At 37.1% G+C, this 21,157-nt stretch overlaps 1 protein-coding gene across 9 annotated transcripts in view; it reads right to left on the minus strand.

Annotated features, from left to right (window-relative positions):
- DHX57 (DExH-box helicase 57) overlaps positions 1 to 21,157 on the minus strand; it is a 58,901-nt gene that overhangs the window by 11,122 nt on the left and 26,622 nt on the right. For all 9 annotated transcript variants that reach the window (XR_003682220.2, XM_007103443.3, XM_007103444.4 and 6 more), the window contains 10 exons: positions 18,861 to 18,994; positions 17,895 to 17,949; positions 16,029 to 16,234; positions 12,199 to 12,315; positions 9,461 to 9,557; positions 8,011 to 8,184; positions 6,812 to 7,012; positions 5,386 to 5,662; positions 407 to 502; positions 238 to 321 (listed from right to left, as the gene is read on the minus strand). Coding sequence is in view for 8 of the 9 variants with exons in the window: in XM_007103443.3 (XP_007103505.1) it covers positions 238 to 321; positions 407 to 502; positions 5,386 to 5,662; positions 6,812 to 7,012; positions 8,011 to 8,184; positions 9,461 to 9,557; positions 12,199 to 12,315; positions 16,029 to 16,234; positions 17,895 to 17,949; positions 18,861 to 18,994 (1,441 nt within the window). In the remaining variant the exon portion in view is untranslated. The remainder of the gene's footprint in view (positions 1 to 237; positions 322 to 406; positions 503 to 5,385; positions 5,663 to 6,811; positions 7,013 to 8,010; positions 8,185 to 9,460; positions 9,558 to 12,198; positions 12,316 to 16,028; positions 16,235 to 17,894; positions 17,950 to 18,860; positions 18,995 to 21,157) is intronic.

Here is a 21,157-nt window from a genome sequence, read left to right on the forward strand (position 1 = left end):
ATAAGTTAAACACAGATTCACTGAAAAGAGGAAGAACAGGTAAGTTGAAAGGTTCAGCACAAAAGGCCTGATGTCATAGTTCAGGAGTCTGTTTTACACAGGTGGTAAAGCCAAGCATATTCCAAAAATAACATCTTCAACGTCAAGGCAGGACAAGCAAGATCAAGTTGCAACACCGTCTGGTGTGCTACTACAACAGAAAATGAATGAAAACAAATTTCCACAGAAACAACTCACCTGAAGAACTCTTCCTGACAAGAAGTTTTGTCTGCAGTAATTATAACTTGCACGCATACCTTCTTTCGTACTTAGCTGCCATCCCTAAATTTTGGAGAAAATCAAAATGTTACTCTGTCTTTAGTGCCAACTCTGGTAATAAATCTCAGCTATTAGGTTGTATACTTACCTTATATGCTCGTAGAAGGGCCAGATAATCACTGTTTGCAAATGCAAATTCTAGCTTTTTCTGGTTAGCTTCCTCTTTTTTATCCCAGGGAGATACCTTAATGAGGAAAACCAGGTTTAAAGGACACATTTTACCCAAGGTTTCAAATGGCACTTTCCTACTGCTGAAGCCAGGTGCCTCGGGAAGTATTTTGCGTGGAACAGAGTACACAGTGGGTGGCTGGTTAAAAGTAATTATGGTGGTTAAGTGCCAAGCTAACAGTCCTACTTGTCCTTGTGAGCCCGTCTGCCCACCCAAAGTAACCTCTACTGGGTCTTTTACTTCCTAGTGGCAAGATGTCCTCAAAGAGCCCCTCATTCTAAAAGCTACATCTAAAACCTAAGATTCTGTTAACTCTGTGGTATCTTTATTTTACAGATTCTTATTCATCTTCTATACTTAAGTCTCCCCTATTTCTATACCCATAATTCATGTATTTTTCCTTTTAAAAATAATGTTTACAGGTTCTCTTTTTCCCTACAAATTAGTAAAATCAGCTGAGAACTTAATTTTCACTGCCTTCTCTTGCTGCAACATACACATGTACTAAAGACACCAGCAAGAGCAAGTTACACTGAGGCCCAAGCTGTATCACGCTGAAAATCATTCTAAACCAACTACGGTGCTTCTCTCTAATTTTCATATACTTGGACACCTTTATAGCTAACACAACAATAATAAAATTTTATTTTCTATTTGAAAATAAATTTTCTTCCTTTTTAGGAAGACTAGTGAGAAAAGGATTACATTTGGGAATTAACTATGTTTACAGAGCCCAGCAAAGGACAGGTGTTCTGTTTTGGCTAAGGATGACATCAATATTTCTAATGAACAATTTCTGCATTCCAATAAAAGAAAACAGCCAGTGAGAGGTTATTTAGATGATTTGAGAAATAGGCAATGGAGGTCTTGTTCATAATAATACTGACTGTATGTCTCTGAGCAAGCTACATCACCTAGCCTGGCCCTTGGTTTTGTCATCTGTTGTTAAATGAGGGGGCTGAACTAAGATCTTTTTGCAGATCTGTGAGTTTACAATTCCATGAAGTATAACATTAAAACTGAAGAAAATTATTACATCTATTCCCCTATCTGAGATAAGCCATGGTGAAAATAAACAAAAAATGACACTCTACCCAAAAACAGCTGAATATTCATTTTCAAGTCTACATGGAATACTTTCCAGGACTGAGCATATACTTAGCCATAAAACAAAGCTTAGTAAGTTTTAAAGGATTAAAATAATACAAAGTATGTTCTGTGACCACAACAGAATGAAATTAGAAGTCAATAAAAGGAAAAAACTGGGAAACTCATAGATATGTGGACATTAAACAGCACATGCCTAAATAACCCATGAGTCATAGAAGAACTAGAGGGAAATCAGAAAATACTTGAAGTGCGCCACAACTACTGAAGCCTGCATGCCTAGAGCCCGTGCTCCACAGCAAGAGAGGCCACTACAGTGAGAAGCCCGCGCACCGCAATGAAGAGTAGCCCCCGCTCGCCGCAGCTAGAAAAAGCCCGCGCATAGCAATGAAAACCCAATGCGCCAAAAAAAAAAGCAAAGAAAATACTTGAAATTAATGAAAATGAAGACACAACATACCAAAACTTATAGGATGCAGCTAAAGCAGTCCATAGAAAACAATTTATAGCTGTATATGTCTATACTAAAAAAGAAGAAAGATCTCAAATCGATAAACTTCCACCTTAAGACACTGGAAAATGAACAAACAAGAAAGATCTCAAATCGATAAACTTCCACCTTAAGACACTGGAAAATGAAGAACAAACTAAAACAAACAGAAGGAAAGAAACAAAGAGCAGAAATTAATAAAATAGAGAACAGGGCTTCCCTGGTGGCGCAGTGGTTGTTGAGTCCGCCTGCCGATGCAAGCCACACGGGTTCGTGCCCTGGTCTGGGAGGACCCCACATGCTGCGGAGCAGATAGGCCCGTGAGCCATGGCTGCTGAGCCTGTGCTCCGCAGCAGGAGAGGCCACAACAGTGAGAGGCCCACGTACCACAAAAAAAATAAATAAATAAAAATAAAATAAAATAAAACAGAGAACAGAAAAACAGTAGGGAAAACCAACGAAACCAAAAGCTGGTTCTCTGAAAAGATCAACAAAACTGACAAACCTTTAGCTAAATTGATCAAGAAAAAGAGAGAGAAGGCTCAAATTATTAGAATCAGAAATGAAAGGGGCTATTACTAACAAGCTCTCAGAAATAAAAAGGACTATAAAATACTATGTTTATATATTAATAAATTAGGTAATTTAGATGAAATGGAAAAATTCCTAGAAAAAGCAAATGATCAAAACTGACTCAAGGGCTTCCCTGGTGGCGCAGTGGTTGCGCGTCCGCCTGCCGATGCAGGGGAACCGGGTTCGCGCCCCGGTCTGGGAGGATCCCGCATGCCGTGGAGCGGCTGGGCCCGTGAGCCATGGCCGCTGAGCCTGCGCGTCCGGAGCCTGTGCTCCGCAACGGGAGAGGCCACAGCAGAGGGAGGCCCGCATACCACAAAAAAAAAAAAAAAAACCTGACTCAAAAAGAAACAGATAATCTGAATAGACCTATAAGAAGTGGAGAAGTTGAATTATAAAAAAAACTACCCACAAAGAAAAGACCAAGTGGCTTCACTGCTGATTTCTACCAAGCATTTAAAGAAGACTTAACATTAATTCTCACAAAATCTTCAAAAAAATAAAGGAGGGAACACTTCCCAAATCATTATGTGGCCAGTATTACTCTGATACCAAAGCCAGATAAAGACATCACAAGAAAAGAATACTACAGACCAATAACTCTTACGAATGTAAAAATCCTCAAGACACTAATAAAAAGAACAAAGTTGGAGGACTCAAACTTCCCGATTTCAAAACCTACTACAAAACTAGAGTTTTGTATTTTGAATCAAGACAGCATGGAACTGGCCTAAGGATAGACATATAACTCAATGGAACAGAACTGAGAATCCAGGAACAAACCCATGTATTTATGGTCAGTTGATTACTGACAAGAATGCTAACACCATTCAGTGGGGAAAGAATAGTCTTTTCAACAAATGGTGATGGGACAACAGGACAGTCACATGCAAAAGAATGAAGCTGGATTCTTACTTCACATTATATTCAAAAACTAACTCAAAATGGATCAAAGACCATAATGTAAGAGCTAAAACCATAAAACTTTTAGGAAAAAACATAGGGATAAATTTTCAAGACTTTGTATTTGGCAATGGATTCTTAACCATGACAACAACAAAAGCTCGAGCAACAAAAAACTAGATAAATTGGAATTCATAAAAATAAAAACTTTTGTATTTCAAAGAACAGATCAAGAAAGTGAAAAAGGCAACCCACAGTATAGGAGAAAATATCTGCAAATCATGTATCTGTTAAGGAACTTATATCCAGAATATATAAAGAACTCTTATAACTTAATAATAAAAGAACAAATAACCCAATTAAAAAATGGGCAAGCTATCTGAATAGACATTTCTTGACAGATATACAAATGGACAGTAAGAAACTGAAAAGATATTTAATATCATTAGCCATTAGAGAAATACAGATCAAAAACCACAAATTCACACCACCTAGAACAGTTATAATAAAAAAGTCAGATAATAACAAGTGTTAGTAAGGATGTGGAAAAATTATAATCCTGATAAAATGCTGCTACTCTGGAAGAGTCTGGAAGTTCCTCAAAAAGTTAAATAGTATTTGACCCAATAATTTCACTCCTAGGTATACACCCAAGACAAATGAAAACATATGTTCACATAAAAACTTGTACATGAATGTTTATAGCCAAAGGTGGAAACAATCCCAAATGTCCTTCAAGTGCTGAATGGATAAACGAAATGTGGTATACCCATACAAAGGAATATTATTTGGCCATAAAAGGAATGAAGCACTGATATATGCTACAGCACAGATGACTCTTAAAAGCATATGCTAAGTGAAGAAGCTGATCACAAAACACTATATATTATATTGTTTCATTAATATGAAATGTCCAGAAGAGGCAAATCTATGAACACAGAAAGGAGACTGGTGGTTATCTATGAATGGAGTGGATTGGGGGTTGGAGGGAAATAGGAGAGTGACAGCTAAGAGGTGGTTTTTTGTTTTTTGTTTTTTTCACATCTTTTTTGGAGTATAATTGCTTTACAATGGTGTGTTAGTTTCCGCTGTAAAACAAAGTGTATCAGCTATACATATACATATACCCCCATATCTCCTCCCTCCTGTGTCTCCCTCCCACCCTCCCTATCCCATCCCTCTAGGTGGACACAAAGCACCGAGCTGATCTCCCTGTGCTATGCGGCTGCTTCCCACTAGCTATCTATTTTACATTTGGTAGTGTGTATATGTCCATGCCACTCTCTCACTTTGTCCCAGCTTACCCTTCCCCCTCCCCGTGTCCTCAAGTCCATTCTCTACGTCTGCATCTTTATTCCTGTCCTGCCCCTAAGAGGTTTTTTTTTATGAAGTGATAAAAACGTTCTAAAACTGACTAGGGTGATGACTGCACAATACTAAAAACTACTGTACACTTTACATGGGTGAATTATATTTCAATAAAGCTGCTGAAAAAAGTAGTCCAATATATTTATTGTTTTTAAAAATCAGGCAGGGGCACTTTTTGCTTGCTTGCTTTTCTGGTTTTCCTATAATGAGCAAGTAAAGCAGATACATAAAAAGCACATTCAGATGATTTAAATAAGCTGGCTCTCTAGTTCTCAATCTTTATTTGGGGCATGGATTTCTTTGAGGATCCAATAAAAGTTAAGAGACATTGTGCCCTGAAAGATTCACATATAATATACTCACAAGAAAAGTATTAGGGGGCTCACATAACCCTGAAGCCCCCATGGTCCCCTTAGAGACTTACGGACTCCAGTTCAGATGAATGCTGTTTACTTACAAAAGGAGACTTAAAAGCTAAACTCGCAGCAATGGTGAGAGCAGGATCCAAACAGCGGAAGATAGACCCAAACAGCATTAGTTTTCCGATTCTCACATCTACGGGCAGAGAGGCCAAGTGATACCCTAGAGGGGTCAGTTTTTCATCTGGAGTTAATGCTCCCAAGTCTCGTAATCGTATTTTTGAGGCACGGAGAGAATCAGTGTGTGGGGGTTCAATGAGCCGAGAGAACACAGATTGGAGATTATGAGTGCTAAACATCTCTAAAATTTTAATTCTGAAAAAAGAAAACAAAACAATTTGTCATTTTTATTTGTGGTGGGATGACACAAAGAAGTAAGCTTCTTCTGTGAATGAAAATAATTTATAATTTCCCAAATATATGCTTTCATAAACCAAACAATGCCAGTTTAAATAAATTTTTAAAACATCTCTTATGTCTTTTACTTCTCCTGGCAATAAGTTACAGAAACACTTTCAGATTCTGAAATTTACTGAGATAACAGAATAAATTTCTCTCTATAAACTTCCAAAATGCTTTTTTCTATAACAGTGGGTTCAAATCATGAAATAAAATTCAAATGATCCACCCACTCTCTTTCCCACATCTGAAATTGCATAATAATTGTTTATAAAATTAACCTGCATTGTGTCCTGCCTTGTGACAGCTCTTGAAAAGCTGTTTTAAATTATGAATTTAGGCAATTTTCAAAAGAGAAAAATCTAACATATATAAAGTTTATTTCACTTATAATTCCTTTACATTTTTACTAATGTAATGGAAGGCTCTCAAAATACACCTATTGGATAAAAGAAGAGCTGTAACATCTTTGTACAAGTAACTTTTTTCCCTTTGGGTAAATTTTATGGGCATACTCCCTCAAAATAATGACTCGGTCAAAGAGCATGGATAGTTTTAGAGTTCTTATATACGCTATGCAAAGTTTCAGAAAGGTTGAACCAAAGGTTCTCCAGCTTCAATAACACTGAGTTTAATCATTCATTCGTTAAATCCTATTTTATGATATTTGTTCTTGTTTGTTCATCAGGTAAATAATGGTGTTTTCAAATTGCTTTTGTTCACATTGTTCTAACTGATAATGAGGGTGTAGATTTCCCCCTGTGATGATTTAATATTGGTGTTGCCCTAGCAGAAATTTCTTGATAAGTTAATTACTTTCCTGACTTATAAATGTATTCTTAAGCTCTATTTTAGGGCCCTCCTCTGCAATGCAAGAGATCTTTATGTGTAGAAAGTTAAAAGGAATGGTAAAGGCAACACTGAAGAGCTCTTTCTTTGCAAATGAATGAGTTCATCCAAGTCCACGCTTAGCAAAACATCTTCTACTAAGAAAAAGAAAACATGGAACTTAGGGTGAGAAATGTTGGGACCTTTTGGAAGCAGAACACAAGGATCAAGATGTACCTTAGACAGAGCTGTTCCAATGGCACTCTTTGTATTTCTGGTAGCTGCTGCTTTAGAAGCTGATGACTGAAGTGATGGCTGGTGAATAAATGGAAGCAGACCCCAGATGCAACACGACCTGCCCGACCTTTTCTTTGCAGAGCATTGGCTTGAGAGACAAAAGTATCCTCTAAACTTTCCATCCCTTTGCTGGCATCATATCTATAAAGTAAAAGAAAAGGTAAAAAGCAGTTACTTTATAAAAATGTGGGCAAAATTTTACTTAGCATGGACAGAATAGATGAACCATCCTACTTCTTTTTTTTTTTCCAAATACTTGGCTTGGTTGGTTGGTTGGTTGCTTGTTTGTTTGTTTGTTTATGTATGTATGTACGTATTTATTTATTTATTTATTTATTTATGGCTGTGTTGGGTCTTCATTTCTGTGTGAGGGATTTCTCTCGTTGTGGCAAGCGGGGGCCACTCTTCATCGCGGTGCACGGGCTTGTCACTATCGCGGCCTCTCTTGTTGCGGAGCACAGGCTCCAGACGCACAGGCTCAGTAGTTGTGGCTCACGGGCCTAGTTGCTCCACGGCATGTGGGATCTTCCCAGACCAGGGCTCAAACCCGTGTCCTCTGCATTAGCAGTCAGATTCTCAACCACTGCGCCACCAGGGAAGCCCCATCCTACTTCTGTAGAAGGACAGTGTCCCGCATGTTCTGGGGTAGTTGAGTCCCTGGTGGGAGCACTTTGTGCTAATTTAAATGGTTTCTGTACTATATACTACATACAGTTTCTTTATTCAATTAAAAAAATATATTTTTCATTTGTTTTCGACAAATAAAAATTATATATATTTAAGGTGTACAATGTGATGTTTTGATATATGTATACATTGTGAAATAATTACCAACCTTTTGGTAATTAACATATCCATCACCTCCCATACCAATTCTTTTTCATTCAAGCACATGTAAAGCATATAAGAAAAAGAGGAAAAATAATTATTTCTAAGGTAAAAACTTAAAATTTCTACCTCTGTTTGAAAATAAGATTCATGATCCTAGCTACAGAATCACTCATATATCTACAGAGAGTTTTCATAAAGTATTTTTTCAAACAGTAATCCATGTAGCTTAATGGCATTAGCCTTTAACAGCTGTGTTGCTCCAAATGAGGCATTGTTAGCCCATCTCTTACATTACCAAAAGAGGATACCTCTTTTCTTTCATTTTCCCAGAATCGATGACATAGACAACATCATCGATGGTTATGGATGTCTCAGCAATGTTGGTGGAAATTATAATCTTAGTTACACCCATAGGAGGTTTTACAAACACAGCCTGCTGCTCTTCACTGGATAAAGATGAATGAAGTGGGTGAACAACACATCTAAAAAAAAAAAAAAAAAAAAAAAAAGGATGAGGATACCTCTTTTCTTTCATTTTCCCAGAATCGATGACATAGACAACATCATCGATGGTTATGGATGTCTCAGCAATGTTGGTGGAAATTATAATCTTAGTTACACCCATAGGAGGTTTTACAAACACAGCCTGCTGCTCTTCACTGGATAAAGATGAATGAAGTGGGTGAACAAACACATCTAAAAAAAAAAAAAAAAAAAAAAAAGGATTTAGTGTTCTAGTACAAAACACTGAAATTGGGTTATAATGGGTGAATTTCTATTAAAACTAACAATGTGACTCCAAAAATCAGCAGCTTCTCCACAACCTGTCCTCAAGGCCCAGGTCTTCTAAATCGGAAAGTTCTTTCTGACCCTTAAAAAAATATTTACTCAGTTCTATGAACCAAAAACCTTGCATCAACTTGGGAAAAACTGGAGTGTAATTCACTAGTAAATAATTATGAGGACTAAAGAGTTGACATTCTACAAGTAACAAGCCTGGAGCACACTAACCAACAAAGAATCATTTCTTTCCCTACCTTTAAATTCAGAGAAAGAGAGACAGAGACAGTCATGTATGCTAAGAAACTTCAGTCTTATATTTCTAGGTGGTGTTCATCTGTCAAGTAGTGTCCCCTTAGATATGAAGACACACCCAGTCTGTCTTACTACTGGAATAGGAACCACTGAAAATTATTTTTTCTCAAAATGGTAGCATTTCTTTGTTGTTATTAACACTGGCTTCTCCAATCCCCAGTATCTGGCAACTGAAATTACAGTTTACCCTCGAAAAATATGCGGATTAGGGAAGGCCAATCCTCTGTGCAGTCAAAAATCCATGTATAATTTATAGTTGGCCCTTTGTATATGTGGTTCCTCTGTATCTGTGGTTCTGCATCCATAGATTTAACTAACCACGTATCATGTAGTACTATAGTATTTACCATTGAAAAAAATCCATGTATAAGTGGACCCATGCAGTTCAAACCCGTGTTGTTCTAGGGTTAACTGCACATGCAATTTTGCTGAGTCACTCTGCTAAGTGAAGAGAAACATTTTTATATAATGGAATGGAAATGACTGACTCCCTGAAACAAACTGCTTTGTCTATTCCCAGCTGGCATAAACAAACATATTCTTGAGCAGTGACACCAGGGTCGAAAGAGGGTGATAACAGTCAAAGAGATCTTTCTGGTTATTCATTTTCACACATAACTGCAATAGATGATTAAGAATATAGAAAGCAATTAATTAACTTACCGATTACTACGTCTGTTGTTGAATAGAGAATTAGACTGTAGCTGTTCATAAAGCATTTTGATTTCTGCTAGTCCCGGTAAAAATACAAGTATAGCACCTGGGTATATAAAAAGAATCAATCTGATAGATGTGAAAAAGAAAAAACTAATACAGATTATAATTTTAAATGAAAAATGTAATAATCTGAGATTTTTCACGGTCAATTTTCTTTTCTTTGTAAAGTCCCCAGGGAACTAAATGGAAAACAAACTTTTAAAATATATTTTCTGACTTAATAACTACAGAATGAATGAGGTACTATATCTTTTGAAAACAGAAAAAGAAATGATGTGTAGAAAAATATAATGCCTTACGTTATACAAGAATCATTAGCAAAGCTCTTTAAACGTACTTCTTCAGTGCACTGGCCACTGACATTCCGTTACTATAGAAAGAGTTATCCTTCTAATCTTATATGACAGGAAGACTCTTCTCCCCATTAGTAAATACAATCCATAAACATTTTATTGGAAATGAGAAAAAGAAACTATAATTGGCCAGCCAATCTGGTAATCTAAATTCAGATATGTGTTGAAGAGGCAGTATATTAACTTACCATGCCATAACAATGGTTTATGGGCTTTAAAATTTTACATTAAAGAAAATAAGCAGTGATAAACTGATTCTAGTGCAGTTCTGTGCAAGAGCAGTCACTCAGCAACAGTCACCTCCTTTTGTGCTTTATTCACAGAGGAAATTGACACTGTTTTACCCCGCCTTTAATCCCACAAATATTTATTGGGTGTCTTTGTCAGCTCTGTGCTAGGTACAATGGAATATAAAACAAAGATCTGCCCACAAGGAACTCATGACCAATAATTTATCACGGTTATTCTCCCCACTAAATAAATAAGGAAACTAAATTATTATAAAAATTGAACTCTGAAGTGAGAAGGACAAAAGATTATCTTTCAGGGTTGGTTTTAATACTGTACTTCATAGTTTACAAAGAATGTTCACATACATTATCTCATTTGATCCTCATAATCACCCGTTAAGAAGATTAATAGTACCCTTAAGGTGACTCAGTAACATGGTCAGGTCACAGAACTTAATAAGAGGGGAGTATGAAAACAAATATAGGGTTTCTGGTACCAGATCCATGCTTTTTCCATTACATACCCCATGCTTCTCTCTACTAAAGTAGCACAAAATTTAAGAGTGGTAAAATAATCTATATGGATGGAAAAAAAAATTTGTCTGTATTTTTATGTGCCTTCTGATCTGCTCTGCCCTCATGGCTTGGCCATCTGTATCAAGGATATCTTTAATATTCATAAATATATCACCAACTGCCTAATCACTACATCAACTTTGCTTTGAATTCAGATAATTTTCTAACATTTCTTTTTGGCTGCTATACTTGATTTTTTTCACTAATAGTCTTTTCCTTTGGGATGAAATAAGATATTCAATCCAGTGATAATACATTAGCCAACAATGGCTACTTGCCAAGGAATGAGAAACAAGACACTTCAATAATTTTATGTGGCTCACATGTTTCCTTAGAAAATACCACATAATGATTAAGATCTAATCAGAAGAGGGCAGTCATTTGTGTAATGAGCATATAATGTAGTTTTCTGATCTATGATTTCACTTAATTATCACTCAACAATGGCTGCATCTATCCATGCAACAAATATTTACTCCATACCTAAAGATTCCAGGTTCTGTTCTAGGGTCTGAGGAATACAGTGGTGCACAAGAAATTCTTATTCTTAAAGAGCTTAAACTCTACTGAAGCAGACCATCAGTAAGCAGAACTATAATTTTGGATAGTGTTAAGTGCTATATTGAAAATGAAAACCATTTTTGGATATTGTGATAGAGTGAGGGAAGAGACAACAGATAGGGTGGTCAGCGAAGACTCCTCTGGAGAGAAGACATTTGTTGGAAACCTGAATGATGTGAAGGATTCAGTTATGAGAAGATCTGGGACATTCATTCTGGAGATCACGTACTACAAATGAGGTAAAAAGGCCACTGGGAAGACACTGAGCAAGGGGAAAGTAGGGATTGCTCTGTGTTATAACCGTAGGAGTAGTAGTAGTAACAGTGATAATAATAACAATGATAAATATACTAGCATAACTATAATATTGTTAGGGGTAGTAGCTACTGGGCATTAAATATATGTCAGGCACTGTGCTAAGCGCTTTGTAAATGGTTTCTTTTAATACTCAACATAGAGGACTTATTATTGTCTTCATTTTACAAACAAGGAACCTGAGGCATAGAAAAGATAAGGACTTTATTATCCAAGGTTACAGAGCTCGGGAGTAGCAGGGAATTTTATCAGACTTTCCAAAGCCTGTTCTCTTAACCCCATTGCCCTGTGGCCTCCAGGTGTAGAGTCTTCACATGATTCAAACACTCACTATTAGACTCCCATTTAGCCAGGGACTGAGTGTTGACATGTGGACACCCAGGCCTTCTTTTCAGCCTTCTTCATTTTGGACTTTGTATTGTTAACATCTTTTTGCTCAGTGGGTAAAAGGTAAAACTTCCTCAAAAGGTAAACGGTAAAATTTCCTCCTGAAAAACCTAATAAGCAACTGTACACACAATTGGGGGTGAAAAGGTGAGGAACTGGGGCAAGGGCTCCAGGAAGAGAGGCTGTCCCCACAATCCCCACCATCTCAGGAAGTAGACTCCCTGCCCTTTGCCGTCTCCCACTTAAGACAGGCAGCAGTTACCTGGAGGGTAAGAGTGCTTTCCATCCACAATCCACTCTAACAAGGCCTCGATTAATTCAAGATTAACCTTTTCAAAATCCATAATGGACATTGTTTTGATGACTGATTTGCTAACCCCTGAAAGAAAGGTAAAAATCAGAATAGTTACACCTTATTGAAGAAAATATGCCTGGGAACTAAGTGGGTGTCTTGATTTGATTTAATAACACAGATGTTCACATTTAATGTACTGAAATGAACTCTTTTCCTTCAGTCTCTCAGAAAATACAGGCTCACCAGAAGCACTTTTTTTTTTTTTTTTTGTGGTATGCGGGCCTTCCTCTGTTGTGGCCTCTCCCGTTGCCGCTCCGCGGCATGTGGGATCTTCCCGGACCGGGGCACGAACCCGTGTCCCCTGCATCGGCAGGCGGACTCTCAACCACTGCGCCACCAGGGAAGCCCCAGAAGCACTTTTTGCTTGAACAATGACCCAAAGAGCAGGCTCCTGCCCCTGCTGGAAAGGCCAAGAGAAGCAACTTTTAACTTTTCTCTTTCCTTCCCCTTTTATCTATCATATAAAATATATTTTATATATATATTTCAGATATATATGTATTATATATATTTATATATTATATAAGTATACTCTCTCTCTATATATATAATACATTTGATATATAAATATATCAAATATATTTCAGAAAACCCTTCCAGATTCAATCAACTTGTGAGTCAGATGAGCCAAAAGTCCAGGCAACAGTAACTGTGAAAATCAGTGCACAGAGGCCACAGCTTTACTTTACAACAGTGACTTTACAGCAGCAATTTTACAACAGTGACTTTTAACTTTTAGGTTCCTTGAGAAAATCATAAAAGTTATGAATCTTCCCTGAAAAATAAATGTGATTTTAATGGCTTCACCAATACCCCTGAAGTTTACCCATTGACCCTCAGGTTAAGGGTCTACAATCTCCTTCTAATTCATCAGAAGCCTAGTAAAAGATATACTTCCTTGTGTTGTACTATAAGCCTCAGCTCTTTTAAAAACAAACAGCATATGCCTGGGGAGACTAATTCTCTAAAGACGGCTGCCCTTTCTTTTTAGTTCTTTCTAAAGACCCATCATCTGAAATACAGTCTAACTGGAGCAAAACAACTGTAGTTGGTATGAAGGAAAGGAAGCTTTCTATGCTTTGCTGAAAAGCTTGAAGAGAGGCAAAAGCAGTTGCTAAACAATGTTGTTCTGAAGAATGAACCCTATGTTGGTAAAAAAATGAAAGAAAGGAAGAAATAAGCTATACAAGCAAAAGTGTGGTTGGGTGTGGAAGGCAGAGCAGGAGTCATTTTTATGTGCCAAGATTCCAAACAGCCAGACTTTTCAAAAAGGAGAAAGAATCAGCTAACTGAAAAAAAGGGAAACGAAAATCATTTAAAAAAATTTTTCTTATAGTTTGGCAGGTTTTACTAATCATTTATATATTTTAAAAGACTGATTATTATTATTTTTTAACTAGAAAAAGTTTTCAAAATCAAGCTAGGGAACATTGTTTAATTTTCTGAAAGAGAGCACTGAGATCAACTAGATAAAGTCTTTGTTTCACAGGGAAGAGGAGACTTGGAGAAGCTAAGTGATCAATCAGCCCAGCATAATACAGAAGCTAGTGGTAGAGCCAGGTTTCCCAACCTCAATTCCTTAGAAAAGAGTTCTCAGAGGTGCTTTCTGAACTTTGATATCTCTGTGCTTGACATTAGAAAGACCGTGGCTTCGATCCAGTCATAATTCTTAAAGAAAACTCTGGAATTTCAAAAGAGAAACCAAAGAGATTTTCCTGTTAACTAATTTAATAGAATAAGGAAATGGGAATTGTCAGCTGGTATGATGTACAGAAAGAACACAAACATTTGAGTCAGACATTTTCATGAGAATCACAAATCTGCACTTACTAGCTCTGGGCACTATACTGTGGATTTGTATTGCCTTATTTAATCTCCTAAATAATGGCATTTTATAGATAAGGAAACTGAGGAATAGAGAGGATGAGGAACTTGCATATAACTGGTTTTATGAGAGCCTGGGGAGTCGAATCCAGGTCTGTAAGATACAAGTCTATGCTCTTAACCTTACTTCTCAGGATGTTGGGAAGATTAAGTGAAATGTTTGGGAGCCACGTATATCTTCCTAAACAGCAGAACAAATGGCTAATGCCCTAATTCCTTTATGATTACCATTTCCCATGCAGGACTGCATCTTTGGTGGAAGGAGAAAAAGGAAAACTCACTTGTCTTTTCTGCTACAGAAGCAGTAACAGGGGTTGGAGGCTCTTACTCCTTGAAAGGTAAACACCTTTTTTTTTTTTTTTGGAAGGACCAAGAGGAGTCGGGGTGGCAGTCCATGGAAAAGAGAGCAGGAAAGGCAACTGAGACCTGTCTAGGCTTTAGGAAGAAAGCAAAAGTAGTAACCTTAGGGTTTCTATGGGTTCAGCCCAGCTGAACATATGGAAGACTGTCTAGGAACAAAGCTGCGTGGAGTCTGGCATGGGAGGAGGGAGCACCTAACAACATACATAAAAATGCTCAGCACAGGGTGGGCCCTAAAACAAGATGTCATTTTCGAGGCCTATTGAATAATGCTAAAACTAGTGGGTGAAATTTTGAGGATATTATAGGATAAATAGTTTCAAATCTCTCTCCACAACTGACTTATTAACTACAAAGGGAATAAATAGTAACTACACAGAGGAGAAATGTAGGCATCACCTTAACCAGGTGATCAAAGTTTATACTGCTAATAATGGGACGAACCAACATCATGTGCCTCCTGATATGATGCACTGAGAAGGACTCAACATTGTTTCTGTGGTTTTCTAACCAAAAATGCATAACCTAAAATTAATCATGGGGCAACGTTAGATAAACCCAAACAGAGGGACATTCTACAAAATAATTGGCCCAAACTCCTTAAAAATGTAAATCATAGAAGAAAAATAAAGGCTGGCAAATTTCTCCAAATAGAAAGAAACTAAAGATACATGATGACTGAATGCAATATGTAATCTTGGGTTGGATCCTGTACCACTTAAAAAATAGCAATAAAGGACATTATTGAAATAATTGACAAAATTAGAATATGGACTGTGGATTAAACAGTAGTACTGTATTAGTGTTAAATGTTTTCATTTTGATCATGTCCTATTGTTTGTTTTTGGTTTTGGCCATGCCGTGCAGCTTATGGGGTCTTAGTTCCCTGATTAGATACTGAACCCGGGCCCCGGCAGTGAAAGCACCAGAGTCCTAACCCCTGGACCGCCAGGGAATTCCCATATCCTACTTGTTATGTAAGAGGATGTCCTTGTTCTAGGAAATACATACTGAAATATTAGGGGTTAAGGAGCATCATATCTGCAATTTACCCTCAAAACATTCAGGAAAAAAAAATATATATGCACCCAGAGCAAATAATAAAGCAAATGAAGCAAAACGTTAATAATTGGTGAATCAGGGTAAAGGATATATGAGAGTTCACTGTAGTCTTGCAAATTTTTAATTCTGAATTTGAAATCATATCAAAATGCAAAGTTACAAGACACTCAAGAATATAATTTATATTTTATTACCTCCCAATTTTTCTATAAAGAACACATTTATAATCAGGAAAAAACCCACGGGTAAACATAATAACAATTTTAATATGTATTAGAACTGTTATTTTTCTAAGTTTAAGGTTGTTCTGATGAACTAAAGACAAGGTAACTATGAAACAAGAGCCACATTTTTCTTCTTTTGGATCATGGCGTGAGAAAAACTAGTTATCTTTGGCATAATTGTAATATTCCCCCCAGGAAGCACATTACCTTTATAGCGGGCCAGGAGCTGCTTAAAATCTAACTGTTGATCTGGCACGGCATCTTTGGTGGAATCCTGATCGTGGAGGTGCAGGGAGAGGCGCAGGTCCTCCTCCACCTCCTCAAATGCGGTTCTGCTGCGCCTCGCCTTGAGCTTCTCCTTTGACATCTGTTTCATGGAGCGCGCATATGGGCTCCCATCCTGTAACACATACCTGAGGAAAGAAGACAAAGAAATGTGTGGGTGTGGATGCGGGTCTGTTGGTGAGGAATGACACTATTCACCTGTTTTCCGTGCTCATTCAGCAGGATGTTGCTCTGCTGCTGCCCAATTCATGTGCTATTCTTCCACCAGTCCAGGGTTCTGTCTGCTGTGCCCTATTGCTGGTGGGGAACACACGGGAATGCTTTTGGCTCTGTTTCAAGATAATTCTGGAGGCAGTGAATTTGGAAAAGTGAGAGAAAAAAGACAGGGAAACTAGCTGAAAGATGATTTCCCCAGAGATTCACATTCCATGGAAGTGGCATTGGGCCCACAAAACAACAATTTTAATAAGCTCCCCAGGTATGCTTACTGCACACTAAAGTTTGAGAGCCACTGTTTTGGGGTTTTTAGCTTGAGAATACTGTATCATTAAATAACGTAGAATTAGGAGGGGGCTTATTAGGAATGGAAGGAGCAGAGAGAAAGAAAAAATTCTGGGTTGAGTTTAAGGTGTCAGACGTCAAAGGTGTTTCCATTCTGGAGCTCAGAGCTCAGGAATGAAGATACCAATCCGGGAGTTCTCAGCACAGGGGTGACAGCTGAAATCACATGAGTCTTAGAGAGCCAAGCAAGAATTTAACAGTGAGAAGAAACAGTGCGAGGATAAAACCCTGGGGAATCTTCAAGGTCGAAGAGTAGGAAGAGGAACAGAGCTTTCAGAGGGGAGAAATCTGTTGGTATCCAATAGACATTACCACCTTCTAGCCGGTACAGAACTTATACACTCATATGTACTGCAAACTCCTTGAAGGCAGAATAATAATGATAATAATAGCTAACATATAAAAAGCATCTGATATATGCCAGGCACAGTTCTAAGCCCTTTGCAAGTATTAACTCCAAGTATTAATTAATCCTCATAACTCTCGAAGAGGCTACTATTAATATACTCACTTTACATATGATGAAACTAAGTCACAGAGAGATTAAGCTACTCACCAATGTTACAGTTGGTAAGTAGAGGGATTTAAATACTAGTAGTCTGTCTGCAGAATTAGTACTTTTTTTCTTCCATGTTAAATTCTCCATAGATTTTGGTCCATCATTTTTTATTTTTTTTTTATTTTATTTTTTTGGCCATGCCACATGGCTTGTGGGATCTTAGTTCCCTGACCAGGGATTGAACCCAGGATACCGCAGTAAAATTGCCGAGTCCTAACCACTGGACCGCTAGGGAATTCCCCACCATTTTTTAAACAGACTTTACTTTTTAAAGTAGTTTCAGGTTCACAGCAATACTGAGCAGAAGGTACAGAGATTCTCCATACACCCCCTGCTCCCTCCCCTATGAATGGCCTCCCCCGTTAGCAATATCCCCAACCCGAGTGGTACATTTGTTAAAACTGATGAACCGACATCCATACATCATTATCACCCAAGGTCCTTAGTCTACATTAGGGATTCCTGAGTGAGTACTCTTAATATATAATACTGCCTTTGAATTCAAATAATTTGTATAATAAATATTCGCTGAAAGGGGAAAACAAAATGCTCAAATTGAAAAATTAGAAGAAAAATTAACCCATTTATTAGCATCCAGGCACACGGAGGTAAAATAATAATTCTGTTTTCAAGGACCTTCACCGAACTTTAATTAATATCTTCCTTACCTTGTCACAGCAATTGCATCTTCCAGAAAAAATTGATCAACAGGAAATGTACGACCTAGGAAAACAAGAAAATAAAACAGAAAAGTCTCAGAATACCCGTTCAGCTATCTTGAAACTGTTTGTATATGTAAAATTGTCTTAAAACGAAGCTTGGCGCAGTAAGGTACTATTTACTCTGTGGTCTTACAAGTATTCAGAAAAAGCTTTTCATGATAAAAATGGAAGGAGTAGATTCCAGTTAGTAAATAAAACAGAAGTGCATAGTTGGAGAGATGATCATTTGCTAATAAGACTTTTTTTAACCTCTTAAAAAAAATCTGTTAAACCTTTTTATACCCCTCTTCTTCCCTGCAGGGGACCTTTAAACAGTCAACAATTGTATTCTAGATCAAGCATATAATTTCATCTTTAAATCTACTGTCGATATCCTCTATAACTAGAACGAATTATTCACCACTCAGTGTTTCCAAATTGTTCTTTAGCAATCAAATGCAGAATGATAAACCAAAGCCCAAGGTGATAAATTAATCCCACAATGAGACTGTGAAAGCACCAAAAGAAGACACAGACTATCCAATTTCACTTGCTCCCAGAATGGACCAATATCCAGAAGTTTAGCAGAATCCAGCAATGAACAAATATGCTATACACAGATACAACTTTTCCCTTTATGATAGATTACCATTATAAACTCACATTTTGATGTTAAACACAACAGAATGCTAGAAATCCTAATAACCTAGACTTTTTTTTAAAGCACATATAAATTAAAATCTCCCAGCAAATGAATAAAACATTACCTCTTTATTAATTTCATTATATGGTTATGATTTTATTTGTTATAAACTAATCAATTCTTCTCTAGAAACAGGTATAAATACTCATTCATTTATATGTCAAATGAACTTTAAAATAATTATATTTGCTTATTAGGACAATACGTATTTAATGATGGATTTTAATCACCTGGTATAGTGATAACTGGGCAGGAATTAAAATATTCTGAAAAGAGCTCAGCGTTTAAAGTTGCACTCATCAGAATAACTTGAAGAGTTGGTCTCTGCAACACAATGTCTTTCAAAACTAGCAGTAAGAAGTCACTAGAGGAAATAAAAGAAACATCTGAGGATCAAACAAATTTAATACATGAAAATTAATAACCTTTGACATATTTCAAGTAAGTGTAAGACTTATGTGAAAAAATTTATAACTCATAGAAAGATGTGTCATGTTCCTAGATGTGAAGACTTAATGTTGTAAAGATATCAATTTCCCACCAAATAAACTAAATTCAGTGTAGTGCCAATCAAAATACCAACAGCATCCATCACTGCATTTGATAATTCCACTTCTTGATATCTACATGTACATAAAGAGGTATATACAACGATTTTCATTATAGCATTGTTTGTAAATCAGTGGGAACTACCAAAATGTCTATCAACCAAGAAATGGTTAATTATGACAATATCATCCATTCTAAGGAATAACATGAGGCAGATAAAAGGAATAAAGTAGAGCTCTAGATACACATGAAAACATCTCTAAGAGATATTGTTAGTGAAAAAAACCCAAGTTGTAGAACAATATGTACCGCAGAACAGCAATGTCCTAACTGGTCTCCCTGTTTCAGCCCGTGCCCCCCTAAAATCTACTCTCAGTATGGTAGACCAATAATTCTGTGCCAATGTAAATCTGACTGTGCCACTCTTCTGCTCAAAATCCTTCAACGACTTCTTATCAAAGTCCTCACTAACGAGGCCCTATGTGACATGATCTGTACCCTCACTACTCATTTCCGGTCGCTCTCCCCCTTCATCACTTGGCTCCAGCCACACTGTCCTCCTTGCTGTCTTTGAGACATGGATCCCAGGTCCCTTGCACATGTTATTAATGTGCCTAGAAAGGGCTTTTCCCAGACATTCAAGAGGTAGCTCACTCACTCACTTTCTTTGAGTCTTTACTCAAAATGTACCTTTTCAGATAGGCCTTCCCTGGCCACCATGTTTAAAATTTCAAATGTTCCCCTCCCTTGCATTTCATATTACCCTTTCTCTTCTTAGCACTTAACATACATACTTTATATTTTACTTCTTTATCTTGCTTATTGTTGGGCTCTCTCACTAGAATATAAGCTCTATGAGGATGGGGATTTTGGTTATTTTGTTCTACAAGATACTACTCAGTATCTGGAGCACTGCCTGGGATATAGTAGGTGCTCAATAAATGTTTGTTGATGTACTAAATGAATATATAATTTGTATAAGAAAAAAAAGGTCTGGAAATAAAAGTACCTATTTCTGACAAAGCAGGCATATATGTCAATGTATAGTAGGACATATCACCAATCTGATCATCGTAGTTATCTCTGGGGCAGGGACTGGGAATGGTTTGGGAGTGTTACAGGGGACTTTCACTTTATCTGTATTGTTTGAATTTTTTTTTTTTTTTTTTTGTGGTATGCGGGCCTCCCTCTGTTGTGGCCTCTCCCGTTGCGGAGCACAGGCTCCGGACGCGCAGGCTCAGCAGCCATGGCTCACGGGCCCAGCCGCTCCGCGGCATGTGGGATCCTCCCAGACCGGGGCGCGAACCCGGTTCCCCTGCATCGGCAGGCGGACGCGCAACCACTGCGCCACCAGGGAAGCCCTGAATTTTTAATGAGTATATTCTTGAACTACTTAGTTTTCTTTAATGAGCTAATTTAATTACATTTATGACTATTCTGTTTCTTTTTTAGGGAAAAGGAAAATAATATAACAATAGGTAAATGGTTAAGTAATTTATGGTACATCCACATGTTAGAATTTCCTCATGCAATTATTAGCAATAATTTCAAAGATAGTTCATGCTCTCATATTAAATATTAGATCAAATGCAGCACACAACACTATATAATCCCAATAGTGTTTGTGGAGATACATCTCTCTGCTAACTCCCAATATACTCCCAGAAGAAAACAGAACAAATTGTTAACATGTAATTAGCAATTCTATAAGGGACAGAAATTCTTCTTCGACATTTAATATTGCCTAAATGTGTTACAATAATGTCATTATCTCTATGATCAGAAAATATATTAAAAATTTTAAACAAATATAACTATAATTTTTCTACATTCAACCTTTTATCTTATTTATTTTTTAACTGATCTTGGTTCCTAGACTTTACTTTTTTTAATTTTTAAATTTTATTTATCTTTTTATACAGCAGGTTCTTATTAGTTATCCATTTTATACATATTAGTGTATATATGTCAATCCCAG

This window comes from Physeter macrocephalus, chromosome 12 (genome assembly GCF_002837175.3).
Source record: "Physeter macrocephalus isolate SW-GA chromosome 12, ASM283717v5, whole genome shotgun sequence".
Classification (NCBI taxonomy): domain Eukaryota; kingdom Metazoa; phylum Chordata; class Mammalia; order Artiodactyla; family Physeteridae; genus Physeter; species Physeter macrocephalus.